The sequence below is a fragment of the Gouania willdenowi genome, chromosome 16 (assembly GCF_900634775.1).
Source record: "Gouania willdenowi chromosome 16, fGouWil2.1, whole genome shotgun sequence".
NCBI lineage: Eukaryota > Metazoa > Chordata > Actinopteri > Blenniiformes > Gobiesocidae > Gouania > Gouania willdenowi.
The window spans coordinates 14,142,696-14,157,150 of NC_041059.1; the positions used below are offsets into that span (position 1 = coordinate 14,142,696).

Consider the following 14,455-nt stretch of genomic DNA (forward strand, 5'->3'; position numbering starts at 1 on the left):
AATTGTTATGGGACCCAAAATAAGGCAATATGAACCATATTTTTTTCAGGGAGGGGCCAGAAAAAGACAGCGAAGGACCGGATGCTGTGCAGACTGAGAGAACCCACTTACAGTAACATGACCCCAAGAAAATACACTATAGTGATGTTTTATTTAACAGCACAGAGAGCTGTAATATACCCACAAGGACAAACACACAACCATTAAACATGTTGAGTCTATTGTAAGTCAAAAAAAAACATAAAAACATGGTCTTTGTAACGGGTTTTAATGTGTCTAATGTGTGACTGGATCAGACATTTTAAAAACTGTGCAACAGGTGAGACGGTTAAAGCAGCGCTGACATCAGGCCCGGGAGTTTCGTTCTTCTTCTTCATTCTCCAGGAGGTAAGCTGGCTTGTATCGGGTCACACCGCGTCCATCCACCCTCTGCAGGGCTGCATTTCGATTAGTGTTGTCCATACTGCCCAGTGAAGTGTACCTGCAGACCCACAGAGACATTAGAGGCTCCAGCTTCTAATGAGCCACTGGTCACATCTGTCTGAGACAGAAATGCTTAAACAGGAAAGAAGGAATCTTTACCCTTTATCGTAGAGAATACAGTAGGGGACATACAACGTCCTCAAAAATGACCAGATGTCATGATACGTCCAGTCCTGTGGGAATAAACACATAACATTATATTTAAATCATTTGAAAACAAACCTAATTTAACCACATTTTAAGTCACTGAAATCAACTACAGTACAGTGATTTTAGATGCATTCATGATACCGGTGAAGAAAAAACAAGCAAGATCACTTCTAATAATTTCTCTAAGCTTTTTAATCCATGTCCATATTAGTCCAATGTTTCACCATTTTTATTTATCATTCCCTCCAGGAATTTGCTGGCCAATTTTTGTGATTGTTGCATGCTCAAATGCCTAATTTTGTCACAGTTTTTTTTTTTTAAAAATGCAGCAAAAGTTGTGAATTTTAAGGATTTTTTATTTGCATAAACTGGTCAGTTTGCAAAAAAAAAAAAACTAACTGCCTTTGAATTACTTCATAATATTACAGAAAAGAGCACAGATTCACAACAATTTAACAAGATAAGGATCATTTCTCACATTTTACATGTTTTCAGTGCAAAATAAACCAGGTGCAGCGGACTTCAGCTCTCGCTCTGATTTCCCCGTAAATATCAAAATATAGAAACAAATTTAAAAAAAAAACAACAGAAAAACACTGCTATCTGGTTTTTGGTTTTTTTGTATTTCTGTTTTGGTTATAAGTCAGTAAAACAAAATAACCACACTGTTTGTTATTTTGATTTGATTTTAATACGGAATAACTAAAGAATGAACAATACACAGATTAATTTACTTCCACTTTCTTGTAACTGATTTGCTCAATGTTCAGCCGTAATATTCCGTGGTAAATGGGAGTGTTTTGTCAACTAAGAAGCAAGTGTGTAGATGTACATGATGATGTAGCAGGGTGGAAGGATCTGGGCTTCGTCAGATTTGTCAAAATAGCAGAAATGTTACTGTGATTGGACTTCATTCAGCCATGTAGAATTCACAAGAACTGGCTGAAATACATTAGTAGTTTGAATTGTAACATTGCAAATTTTTAGAGGATCTGTTCACATTATGAGAAGCTGCGTGCACAACTTGCTGTAAAGCATTACAGAAGAAGAAAATTCAACATTACTACAAGAATTCTGGCTGAAATGCTGGTTTGAAGCAAATAAAAAGATGAGAAATGTCACAATTAGGTTTCCATTGCAGACTTATTTTTAATTTAACAGACATGTTAATTTCTAGAAAATAAATGATGTATGACAGTTGGTATTAAAACATGTGTGATGGATGGAAATGTTTTTGTGCGTCTCACCAGCAGCGGATTGACTCTCATGTAATCTGGCCAGCCGGGGTCAGTGGGACACATGGGTGTGAGTGTGTGTGAGTAGGGGTCACTCCTCCTGGTCCCCATCAGGACGGCTTTCAGCTCGGGTCTCCTCTCCTGCACTTCGCTCAGTGCCTGCCTGATGTTTCCCTCCACTGAGATCAGCTCCAGGTCATATCTACGGGGGGACACATGGAAAAATAATCCCCTTCAAAACCATCAAATATTTACTTTCAAGGACAAAAGACATACTACAGATTATTAATAATATCAGAAGATAAGAGCGTTGGCGTGAATTACAATTTTCAGCTACAATTATGTCTTCAATTGCAACTTAACAATTACAGTGACCAGCTTTTTTTTTCAAATTAAAATTAAATTTCTCAATTACTATAGTTAGATTACAATTAATCACAATTACTAAGCCTGAAATAAAGAACCTAATAAAAGTTAACCTTCCTCTTGTGTTAAATATCTATCATCTAAATTATTTCCTATCTCTTGGTGACCTTGTTATTCTTCCTAATCAATTAAAATATAGGTTTTAATATTTTTGGTGTGGGAGTCTGAGCTTTTGTGTCATTATACCGCTAGATTTCTATTTTTTTTTTTAATGGTAAAATGTGGGAAAGCTTGATATGGAGCATATTATGATTATTTTTAATTACATATGTGTAGATCTGTATATAGAACTGTAACATGGTTCCCCAGTTTTGCGTTAGATCATAATTGACAATTTTTATAGAATTTTCATGGCGATTATAATTACAGAGGCAAATTATAATTATGCCATAAATTACAATTGACCCCAACCCTGGTTGTGACGAGGAGTGAATATTGGCAAGGATGTTGCAATGCTATTATATATATATATGTATTATGACAAAATATTGCAATATTCTACCCAGTTAATATCAGAATTAAACATATGAAAAATCAAGTTGCTGTATATGTTCATCAGAAGATATTGATCATTCAGAGGACAAACTGAGTCAAAACTATTTGCTTCAAAACATCCTATTTATTATTTATTATTAGTGTTTTTGCACATTTTCACTGACATCATAAAATAAAGTGCAATAAGTTTCTTTTCACTGAAACTACTGTGTACAAGTCGCAAAGTAATTATTTATTAAATATCAGAGAAAAACAAAATCTATTTCAAATCGGCACCCAAAAAAATTGCGATATATCGTGAAATCAATTTTTTTCACACCTCTGGTTGTGACTATATCTCTCAAAGTTCAATAGGAATTATTCTCTCACCTCTTTATTGTGTCCTGGAGAAACCTTTCCATTTCTGGGAATGGAGACACGATGCGAATATACAAGGCTTTCACCTTGTCTTTGCCATCTGGATGTCGTCTGGCAGAGCGACAGAACAAGGGCATTAAAACTAAATCATTACCACAAGCAGAAAGAAAGATTAGATAAACTTTGTAAACTCCCCTCACTCTGCCCAGTAACAGTCTAAAACTAAAAGTCCCACGGCTATTGAGTCCCGCTCAGATTTTTCCTCCGTCTCGTTACTGCTGGCACACTTTCGATTTTACACTCGTTCCTTGCTGAGAGATGTCACCCCATTGTGCCCAAACGGTATCATTATGATTTTTATTTAATTCTCTTCCTTCACCTGGTGTCTCGCAGGTCATTTGTTTAGTCCTGATGAACAGATTCCTCCCAGTCCCCCACCCCCACCCCCACCCCTCACCGATTCAGGGCAGCGTAGTAGAGATGGAGCAGCGCTGTGCAGTCTTTGCCCCCGTTGAAGCCAACACAGATCTCCTCTGTGGAATACTGATCCAGGGCGACTTCTACGGTTTTCAGCGCGGACCGAACTTTTTCACCCAAAGTCGTGCCTGTGGGAAAACATTCACAGCGAGAGATGCGTTTGTTTTACTGCAGAAGAAATAGCCATTTTTTTACTTTTTGGCATCATAAACATAATTGATTTGATTTAATTTTGAACATGAACACATCAGCAGTGTATCTACCACAATGAAAAAAAATAATGATAATAATTTTAAAAAATGAAAATAAATCAAACAAAGCATGAAGACTAGAAATGGTACAAAATCCTGCTCGTGTTCGAAAAGAAGTAGGAGGAAGTATAAACTTATATGATCCTACCCATTGTAATATCTACTATACAAATAATCTTATAATATACACCTATTTACACTATAAATATACATATAATTATACATATCATGCGATCCACTATACATTCATATGTCCACACACACAAGTATATACTAGAGCTGGGCAATTTATCGAGTTTTCAATTTTGGCAATATAGAAAATGACAATATCTATATCGAGATAGATCTTGCTTTGTTTTTTTACTTGTTTTGATCTATACAATCACAGTACAAATCACGTCATACAAGTATTTAATATGATTCATATAGTACAGTTAAACAGTGTCCTTTGTTATTTTTACATATTTCTAAGATATATATTTTATAGCTTTTTTTGTTTTAAAATACTCGTTTTAGGAGTCGCTGCTTTCACTACTTTTCAGAACAACATGAAAAGCTCAGTTTGATGGATTACTGGGTTCATCCTAACCCAGCCCTTCACCTAAACAAGCCACACTACGGAACTCACTCACACGTCCTGTCCCATAGGAGAAAAAGCCAAAAGTGGCACATATTGTGCACAGCTTTGTTAACAAATGTGCCTATGTGGCATTTATTTAATCAGAAAATTTAGCCCAGAATTGTCTTTCTGGTAAGACTTTATTTGAATTAAGATTATCGAGATTTATATCATATATCAACATTTTGAGAAAAAAATATTGAGATATGAGTTTTGGTCCATATCGCCCAGCCCTAGTATACAGTATACACACCTATTTACAATTTGATCCCTTTAACACTTACGATTTGAGAAGACACAAACTTACTGACAGAAACAAGCTTTTTTTGTGTAGTGACCAAAAGTTACATTTGTCTCTTAAGTTCTAAGTCTCAGCTTTTTCAATAAATACTTGTGCTTTAAATGCTGTTTTACTTGTTTGAAAAGCTACAGTTTCTGCTTAATGCAAGTTATTTTGATTTATTGAATGGTCGGTGGGGTATTATGAACGTAACATATTGCTTGTTTTTGAAGTGAAGCTAATGGTTGTAATCTTGTAGTTATTTCCCCAAACTTCTACACAGCATGTGAGATATGGTAATACTATTGAACCATAAGGTATAAATAATTGCTCGTCTCGGTTAAATTAAAATGTGTTTGTTATTCAGCCTATACTACTTATTGCTGCTCTTTTTTAACCCTCCTTTGGCACTCAGTTTTTAATAAGCAAACATAATTAAACTGTACTCATCCTCACCTCCGTTGGCCAGTGTGTACACCTCAGCTGTGGCGATGGACACTGGGTCTTTGACTAAAGGCACCACGCTACCCTTTGGAAGGTCATCAATCAGCTGTGATCGAGCTTTATCAATCTCCTCCTGGCTGTCGGAGTCCAGGACCAGCCGGACTCTGTGATAATTGCTCAGCCAGTCGGGGTAGGAGCCCAGAGCCACCCGTCGACCCCAACCAGCCTGTAGTTTGGTGAGCACAGGTGCAATCTCTGTCTCATCTGCATCCACAAACACCTACAAAAAAGAGCCATTTATTAGCTGCTTTGGAAATACAGCAGGGGCTCAGATTTGATTTATTATCAATGGTTACTGTGATTCATTTTATTTACCTCACGAGAGTGAAAAGTGGTCCCCGACCCAGCGAACAGGTGCTCCAGCCCACTGAAAGCTCTCTCCAACAAAGATGGGATTCCAGGGAAGATGTAGACATTGCGGACACTGACCTGGGAGAGAATGGGAGGGACATCACAAAGTTATAGATCAGGGGTCACCAACAGGGTGCCTGTGGGCACCATGTGAGTGGCCTCGCCGCCCCTAGGATCTTTAGTAACCAATGAGCTCCATCTAAAATCTGAGTTACTTTCAACGATTCAAACTCACAAAGATCAATACATAAAGACAGATGTAGTTAGTACTTAGTAGAGTGAAATACTGCTGCACATGATCAAGTTTTAGCTTTAAATTACCATCTTTAAAATGTTTTTTTTCACTGAAACATTGTGACAAATGTTTTTAAGTGGGGGTGTGACGATACACTGCAACGATACATGAGACAAGACGAGACACGATATTGGGTTCACGAGAACGAGACAAGATTTTAAGAAAACTACAATGACAAAATATACAGTGTGACTGGACCAACAGACTTTTATTTACCGAGTTGCACATGCATTTTGAAATGTTTTATTATCACTCTTTACATGCATGATGTAAGCATGAGGTTTGAATACATTTCTTCTTCCACAAATTGAAATTAAAACTAAAATTTATAAAAGTTAAGTTAAAATAAATAAAAATATTTCTTTTTTTTCTCGTGTGCAAACAATATTATGTGCAAAACCAAATCAAAGTTCTACAGTCAATACAGAGTGCAAATAGTGTAAACAGAGCCTGACTAAGTATGTCATTAACAACATGCTGCAACTACACAGCCATGTTCTTTGAACTGTTAATAAACTTCTTCTTCCACAAATTACTGGTCAGTAGTATGCTATATATAATATGATATCAAATTTTTTTTTAAGCAAGGTGGATTTTCATAAAATATGACATAATCGTTACATTTTACAAATATATACAATATATTTTACATATAAGATGAGTTAAAAGTCATTTGTTAGATGAGAAATTTTTATGAAATGTAATAAAAATGAAACAATTGCACAAATTGGGAGAAATATAGTGTTGCATGTTGAAACTTAAACATTTCTTACCTTTTTAAGTTACTACAGGTACTAGCCTAACTTATCTTACCCTCTGATTAAAGTGAAACTGTGAATGTTTAGTATTTAAGAAGTGCTTTTCAAACTGGTAGACCTTTGAACTATTCAGTACCTGTTTGAGAAAGGTTGGTGACCCCTGTAATAGATAATAACTCCATGTCTGACCATATTTATCCATAAAAAAAAAAAAATCAATACAACGTTCTTCTTTTCACGGGTTTCTGGCTCAAAACATATCTTAAAAGTCAAGCTTTTGAACAAAGTTAAACATAGAGATGTTTGTCTGATTGGGTGAAGCAAAAAACCCATATTGATATTTGCAACAAAAGCTGCAATTGTTGCTAAAATTGGTGTAACTTTATTGATCTGTGAGTTGTAAATAGGGCCAATTTGATGTGCATCGCACCCTGAAAGCCATTTAGAAAAACTCAGACATTCTATTCCTTTTTTTTTTCTACCAGTGGGAGAAGCAGTTTTACTCCTTAAATGTCTGGTTAAGTGTTTTAGGCTTTTTAAATAGATGAAAAATGTAATTGAGGAGTAATTTACTGCAAGTAGAAAAACACCTTGGATACATTTGGAGATAACAGCTTTGTATGGTAGTTGTTTAGTCAGAAAACGCACCGATTCCACGTAACTTGCAGATCATTCAATAATATTTTGTGGTACAAAAATAACAATAGAAACGCACTACTGGAGCTACTCAGTGGTGTTCATTTTGAAAGCATATTTTGATTTAGTTTTCAGAAAATACAATGTAGTGTTAGTCAAAATGTAGACATCAGGACTATTTTAGTTATGGCGCATTCACACCAAACGCTTTGAAAGCGTCAAAAACACCAGGTGTACATTCAAAAATATGGTGGACGCGCTTCTAGGGAGCGTCGGAGGTCCCACGCCTCCTGTGCGTTTTTGAAGCTTTTCGAGCGGCCTCCAATGCGGCCGACGCTGGAGATGGGATTGTTGAACTTTTGGGGCATATCGCGGCACGTCGACCAATCGTGTCCTATTCAGACTAATGAGAAGAAAAAAACACTGACCGGAGGCAGATGGACAGGCACTCTTCTGCTGGAATAGAGCACCTGTAGTTAGTGTCCTGGTAGGAGATGCGAGCGCCGATGCGGGTCAGCAGGTCGTCAAACTGGGCACAGGTGAGACAGAAGCAGCGCTGAAAGCGACTCTCGTCCGAGCGCGGCTCTGGTGAAACGGCGCTGAGGCGCAAATAAAGCCAAGCCACTCTCGCTAATGTAGAGCCGATGAACGGGAATCGGAGGCAGCGTGTTCAGCGAGGAACTCCAAACTTTATTCTCCATTCACCCACACTTCTCTATTGCCCTCTAACATCACAGTGCACACACTGAGTCACACCAAAATACATCTGACCGGAAACACCGCCTTCTCAACACAATAATGTTCCCCACCACTTCACAGTCACTGGGTGAATTATGAACGGAACTGATCGCCACAATATCATCCACTGTATGAACAACACCGGCAACAGAGAAGCCCCTCCCCTCGACGCACGTCCCGAGCATCTTCGACGCTGGTGACAAGCGTACTGATTCAAAGAGCACAAGCTTCCAACTACGCGCATCTAGCACGATTATGACGCCCGAAATGCGTTTGGTGTGAACGCAGCATTATAGGTCTAGTTTAAGTCAAATAAATTACATTAAAATTTTTGTTGACTCAATCTGTTATAAAGTTTCTTATTACACTGATACTGCACTACTATAATGCATTGCACTATTTTAGGATCTTATTATTGTATATGATACTAACCTGTTTGTTTTGTTTTTTCTAACCTGCCTTTTGGCATCTATGTAGCTGCTGAATACTTTTAATTTCCCTCTGGATCAATACATTATCTTTCTATCTATCTACAGTATCTATCTATCTATCTATCTATCTATCTATCTATCTATCTATCTATCAGCCTGATATGGGATGGTAATAATATTTGTAAATACAAAGAGAATTGATGTAAACAATGCATAAGACCTCCCGATCACGTGAGTTCTGATTTGATTTTGTCCCATGTGACAAAATTAGTTTTGAAGTCTAGTTATTGTCACTTTAAAAAATCTAGTCGACATAAACTATGATGAAATGATTTAGTCGACCAACTTAAACCTGTTACTCACTAGTGGATAGCGTAGCTGTTGTCCAGTCTGGGGATCAGTTCCATAGTTGAGTTTGGCTGAAAGCGGAACCATGGCCAGCTTCATGGCGGCACTGCTCGTGTCCTTGACCCCAAAGAACTCCTTCACCAGCGCAGACAGCTCAGGGTGAGGATGCAACTCCTCTTGGAAGGCTTTGGCGATGCTCTCAAAGGTGACATCGTCATGTGTGGGTCCAATTCCACCTGAAGTGATGACGTGTGTGTACTGAGGAGAAAGCTGCGCCACCTCTTTGGCTATGACCTCCTGTTGGTCCGGTATGACCGTGATGCGTTGCACAGACACGCCGAGCTTCCTGAGAGCTCTGGTTAGAAAAGCACTGTTGGTATCCACCGTGTGACCCTGAAAGAGTTCAACAGTTACATTTACTGCAATTCTATCCTCACATAGACATTAAACTTCAAAACATAAGAAATATCATGTGGTAAATTCAAGTCCTGAGAAATAGATTTTGTGAAATGAAATATGAAGATGGCTAAAATCAAAGACTTCATGTTAAAATCCTAAATTTGTGTTGTTGAAACTATGAACATTCCACTCCTGGTGAGATCAAACAATTACTATATTCTAACTAATGATACATCAGCCGGCTGATATTATCGCCGATTTTTGCATTTTTTACGTGTATCTGCATCAGCCGATGCGGGTTGCTGCGTTCGCCGATCCGCATTATTTACAGAGAGCAGAAATATTTTCTACTTGTTCATGTTCTACTTCACCTGTTTTTAATATTTGTTAAATACTTTTTACTTGTTGTCATTTTACCTCACCTTTGTTAATTTCAATGAATGTTCCTTTTTTTAAAAAAAAAAACGAGACTCGTACCATTTGTAATCATCATTGTGTAATTTTTATGATGTAAATTGGGGGAGCAAAAGTAGTATCGGCTCCAAATATCGGCTCAAGAAAATCGGCAGTCCGTATCGGTCATCGGCTAAGGCTGATGGAGAAAAAAAAAATCCATAACGGTCGATCCCTAATTCTAACATCAGCTAGTATTTTTCTATCCATATACAAATATATATATATATATATATATATATATAACAATAGAAAAATAACATCCTCATCCCTAGGCAGTTCTTGTCTAAAATGTTATGTATTATGTAAAGTTAAAGGCACATTTTTTCTCTCCTGCATATGATTGAGAGAGAGATTTTTGGTCATGTTGTTGATGTCATGTGTTTGTTGATGATTTTACTGATGATTTTAAATGTTCTTATTGATTTTAAACAATTGAACGTTTTATCATGTAAAGCACATTGAGTTGCCTTGAGTATGAAATGCGCTATACAAATAAATTTGCCTTGCCTTGCCTTAAATAATTGTCAGGTTGATTACATGGTAGAAGAAGAATCCACTCTGGAAAAGAATAAAAATTTTAACTATGTTAGCCTAAAGGTACTCCAAACAATGTTTTATAGTTATTTTTGACAAAAATCGCTCTAAGGGATATTACTTACTTTACCCCATTTTACCCAAATAAAATTCTGTTATATAATAATATATTAAGTGTTGGTGTCATCTGGTCTATCCACTTCATAGTCAAAAGTGTGCTTTCATAGCAGGAGTTTAAAAAAAACTGTGCTTAGTTTCCCAAGAAATTATCATCCATGTATATGATTTTGTGCACATACAGTATATATGGCTGTTTTTCATCTGATATTATAATTTCTTCTTCTTTTTCCACATTTATATTTTATATAATTGGTCGAGTGTGAGTTCAAGTTACTTAAATATTAAAATTGTGATTGTTTGTGTTATTAGACAACCTAAATTTGTTAAGACCTTTATTAGTTATTTTATATTAAATCAAGTTTTCCCAAAGGATTCATTCAATCCCAAAAATATTCAGTTAGACACAATGTTGGCTATGTGCAGCTTGAACCTCACAGTAGGAGTGAAGATCTTTGAACACAAAACCACCTTAAGTATCTCATCTCCGATGATGAGAATGGCTGCGGTGGGAGCGTCCCCATTGGATGCAAAGGACGAAGTGACGTCCAGCTGGATTGTGGACATCGCTGCACTGCTGAGATGAGCTGCCAACCTCCTCACACGCACTACTGCTCTACTCAGCTTGGGAATGGAAAAGCTGGGAGAGATGGGGGGAAAAAAAGACTGATAATAAATTACAACTCCTATACACCAGTAAGGAGTTACCTATAACAACAACCGACCACATTAAGGCAGTGATTCTCTAACTCAAATACCCCCTTTCTTTAACGTTTGAACCCAACTACCCCCCTTTGTCCTTCTAGAAGATTTTGCTCAGAATTCTGTGAAAAAATAACTATACAGCATTACGATGTAATAAATGAGTGATAACACACATTTTAAAGAATCTCATTTTGTAAATAAGTGAATGAAACAGTATTTAGTGCATCCTGAATAGATTTATTTCTATAGTTTTTATCATTTACAGTCATCTTCCTCCTGGTGTGGAACCAAGACTGACCTTTGTATTTTCAGTTCATGTTCTAATCAAGATCATTTTCATCATCATTTTGTGTGTTTTTGGTGTCATTTTGTTGTTGTTTGTCTATTCTTTTAAAAATATCAGTATATTTTTCTTTTATTTTTGTGAGTTTTTGTTGTAGTTTTTGTGTGTTGTTGGTATTATTTATATGATTCTCTCAGTGTGTGTGTATTTGGTATCGTGTATGTCATTTGTATGTTTCTCTGTTATTTTTGTGTATTTTGTTGTGATCTTGTGTATTTTTCTCTCATTTTGTGTGTCTTTGTGGTCATTTTGTGGGTTGCTGGTAATAGAAAGTGTTTTTCTCTCAATGTGAGTTTTTTTTAGTGTAATTTTGTGTAATTTGTTGTTGTTTGCCTGTTGTTTCGTGTTTTTTTTTGTTGTCGTTTCATGAGTTGCTGGTAATATCCAGTGTGATTATCATTTTCAACTAAAAAAACACATTATAAAAAAAACCCTTTTATTTGTTAATTTTTCTCTCTCTAGTAAGTCAGTAACCCCCATTTGCGAAACACTGCATTAACGTACATTGCACTCAAATCAACAAGTACATAATGCATCCATCCATCCTCTGAATCCTCAAACTCAGTCACGACTGGAAGTCAGTCTATTACAGGGCTAGCACAAAGAAAGAGCAACAATTCCAGGCACACGCGCGCACACATTCCTGTGGGAAATAAAAATATCCCAATACTGATGTTTTTGGAGTGTCTGAAGGAACCAAACTACCTCGAAAAAACATGCAAACTCCACTCAGGAAGACAGGCCTGGGTGGAGAGGCAACATTGCTTTCCAGAGTATTTCCTAAAGCGACGTCTTTGAAAGTAGTTGTGTGTGTAGTTTTGTTCTGTTAACAAAAGACCAACCTTACATCAACATGTATCCACATGGAGCATCCCACACTGGTTCAGTAAAACTGAGGATCCTCCTCCATAGCTCATCTCCTACCAAGGAGCATCTGAGGGAGGAAAACACATCAAGATGCAGAGGCAAGAAAACAGTGAGAGGAGAAAAATAAACAGTATTACCAAGCACACAGTGTGTGAATCACCCAGCAATGGTTTCTGTTCATTTTGCAGTAAATAAATTGATGGGATTTACAGAGAATGACTGAAAGTAGTTAATTTTAAGTACACCAGGTGCATCAACACTAACTTAGCCATTTCAATACAGGCTAGCCTCACATTCTGCATGCATCCAAATGCCAAGGTTTACTACATTTAATTCATATGAAAGGGTAGCTGAGAAACAACTCCAGACTGTAAATACAGAATGGAATCATGCTAACCTAGACAGAAACAAATACCATGTCACAAAATAATCACAGTCTGCTATTTTGCTGATTGTTGTAGAGATTTAAAGCCAAAGAAAGATAAACACTGAAGAAAGAAGGAAGTCAAAACCATAAAAAAGAAGAAGTTACTACAACTGAGCCTGAAGAGATTAATGTTTAACAGGGTGAAATAAGGACAACGTTGGACACACGGTTGGTCTGTAGTAGGTTGTCTTTGCTAAACTGGCACCAATGCATTTCAGTCACCGCGTTTATGCAGAAATGTTTTTTTTTTTTTTTTTTTGGAGCAAAACAATAACAACTTCAAGTAAATGATAAACTTCACATTCAAGTAGACTAACTTTTAAAGTTTATACATTATAGACTTTAACAGAATTCCTATTAGGGCGGTCGATATGGCCCAAAACTCATATCTCGATATTTTTTTATGATTTTTTTTCTTTTTTTCTCCATCAAATTGTGCTTGTTATGCTGTTCTGAGAAAGCAGAACAGCATAACTGAAAGCAGTGAAAGCAGTAACTCCTAAAACAAGTATTTTAAAACAAAATAACATATATCGGTAAAGGTGATATTGTAATTTTTTTATATCCCCAAAATAGAAAACTGGATAGATCGCCCAGCTCCAATCCCTATACATGCTCTTTGAACCACTGATTTACTTAAATAGTGTTAAAGCTTTATGGAAATGTTGGACTTTTTATTTAATACATAGAGTAACTCTTTAAACAGAATACTGAAATAAAGTGGCTATAATCTGTATTTAGAGATTACAAATGACAAATTTGATTGTTTTCTGTAAATTACATTAGATATGTTAATATATTGATTAGTATAGATATTTACTTGTTTTTCTTTTTTAAACCATTATTTAAGTATGAAATGTAAGTATAACGGTGTCATTCATGGTGTCAGTAGGTGAGAAGGTTCAAAACACCTGATTTACACTAAACAGGGACAGCTATTACTCAAAGCATATAAATTGTGAATTACACTCGCAGAAGTTTGTTAATTATTATCACTACTTGTTACTACTAGTAAACATCAGGCAGGTCAATGTATCATTGTGAAACAGACCGTTCAGACTCAGCTGTGACTGTCTCCTTGAGAGGTTACTTAACCCGCTAAAATGGACACGTACATCAGTCCCCACGGATTTTAACATCAAGCTTCTATAGTGTATTATCGAAGCATCGCCGCTACAGTCCAGTATGTAAGGCAACAAAACGCGATGTTAGTGAAGTAAACTAACATCTCACTCACCAGCCATGCCTGTCCTCGTTATGTATCCCACCATTAGCTGTTACATGTCAATCCAAACTACGACAGAAACTGACCAATCACGATGAGAAACCGGTACGCAGAGCCAATCACATTTTAGAGAGGCGGGACCTTGTGTTTTAATATACACGGAAGTAACTGATCGGCATTCGTATTGACACCAGCCCAAAGGCGATAAAACAACTGAATGTCAGTTTCTGGATGAAAATATCCACAATTATGTGAAGTCGTGTGTTAATAGTATATTTTTAACCATATCGGCAATGTTTTTACGATTCAGGACCAACACAAACAAATGAGCGGCTTCTCTTCTTTTGGTTCTTAAAAAATGAGTTTGTGTACGTTGTCGCCCCTGGTGGTGCAAAGAAGACATTGCAATAGGAACACTGCTCATTTAGATCACAATGTCAAAGTCATTGCAATGATTTAAAAACAAATGGTGCCTACTTTTGTGATTTTTACAAGTGACCTTTTATAGTGACATCCACATCAAGATGGTATGCTGCTAAGTATATAGT

General features: G+C 36.6%; 1 protein-coding gene across 1 annotated transcript; it reads right to left on the bottom strand.

The window, feature by feature from the left end:
• Positions 1 to 249: 249 nt before the first annotated feature.
• flad1 (flavin adenine dinucleotide synthetase 1) lies at positions 250 to 14,019 on the bottom strand. Its single transcript, XM_028471785.1, has 11 exons — positions 13,920 to 14,019; positions 12,236 to 12,322; positions 10,812 to 10,980; positions 8,850 to 9,227; positions 5,593 to 5,706; positions 5,230 to 5,497; positions 3,604 to 3,751; positions 3,159 to 3,257; positions 1,881 to 2,070; positions 583 to 656; positions 250 to 481 (listed from the first exon to the last, which is right to left on the bottom strand). The coding sequence occupies exons 2-11, from the start codon at positions 12,241 to 12,243 to the stop codon at positions 346 to 348; spliced, it is 1,584 nt and encodes a 527-aa protein (XP_028327586.1). The 5' UTR covers positions 12,244 to 12,322; positions 13,920 to 14,019; the 3' UTR covers positions 250 to 345.
• Positions 14,020 to 14,455: the final 436 nt, after the last annotated feature.

Bases quoted from the DNA above. Each gene is read 5' to 3' on its own strand.
- flad1 (XM_028471785.1), bottom strand. The intron at 2,071-3,158 runs GTGAGAGAATAA...GTCCCCCCGTAG, and splicing joins CTCCAGGACACAATAAAGAG to ATATGACCTGGAGCTGATCT. The intron at 482-582 runs GTAAAGATTCCT...GTGGGTCTGCAG, and splicing joins TGTATTCTCTACGATAAAGG to GTACACTTCACTGGGCAGTA.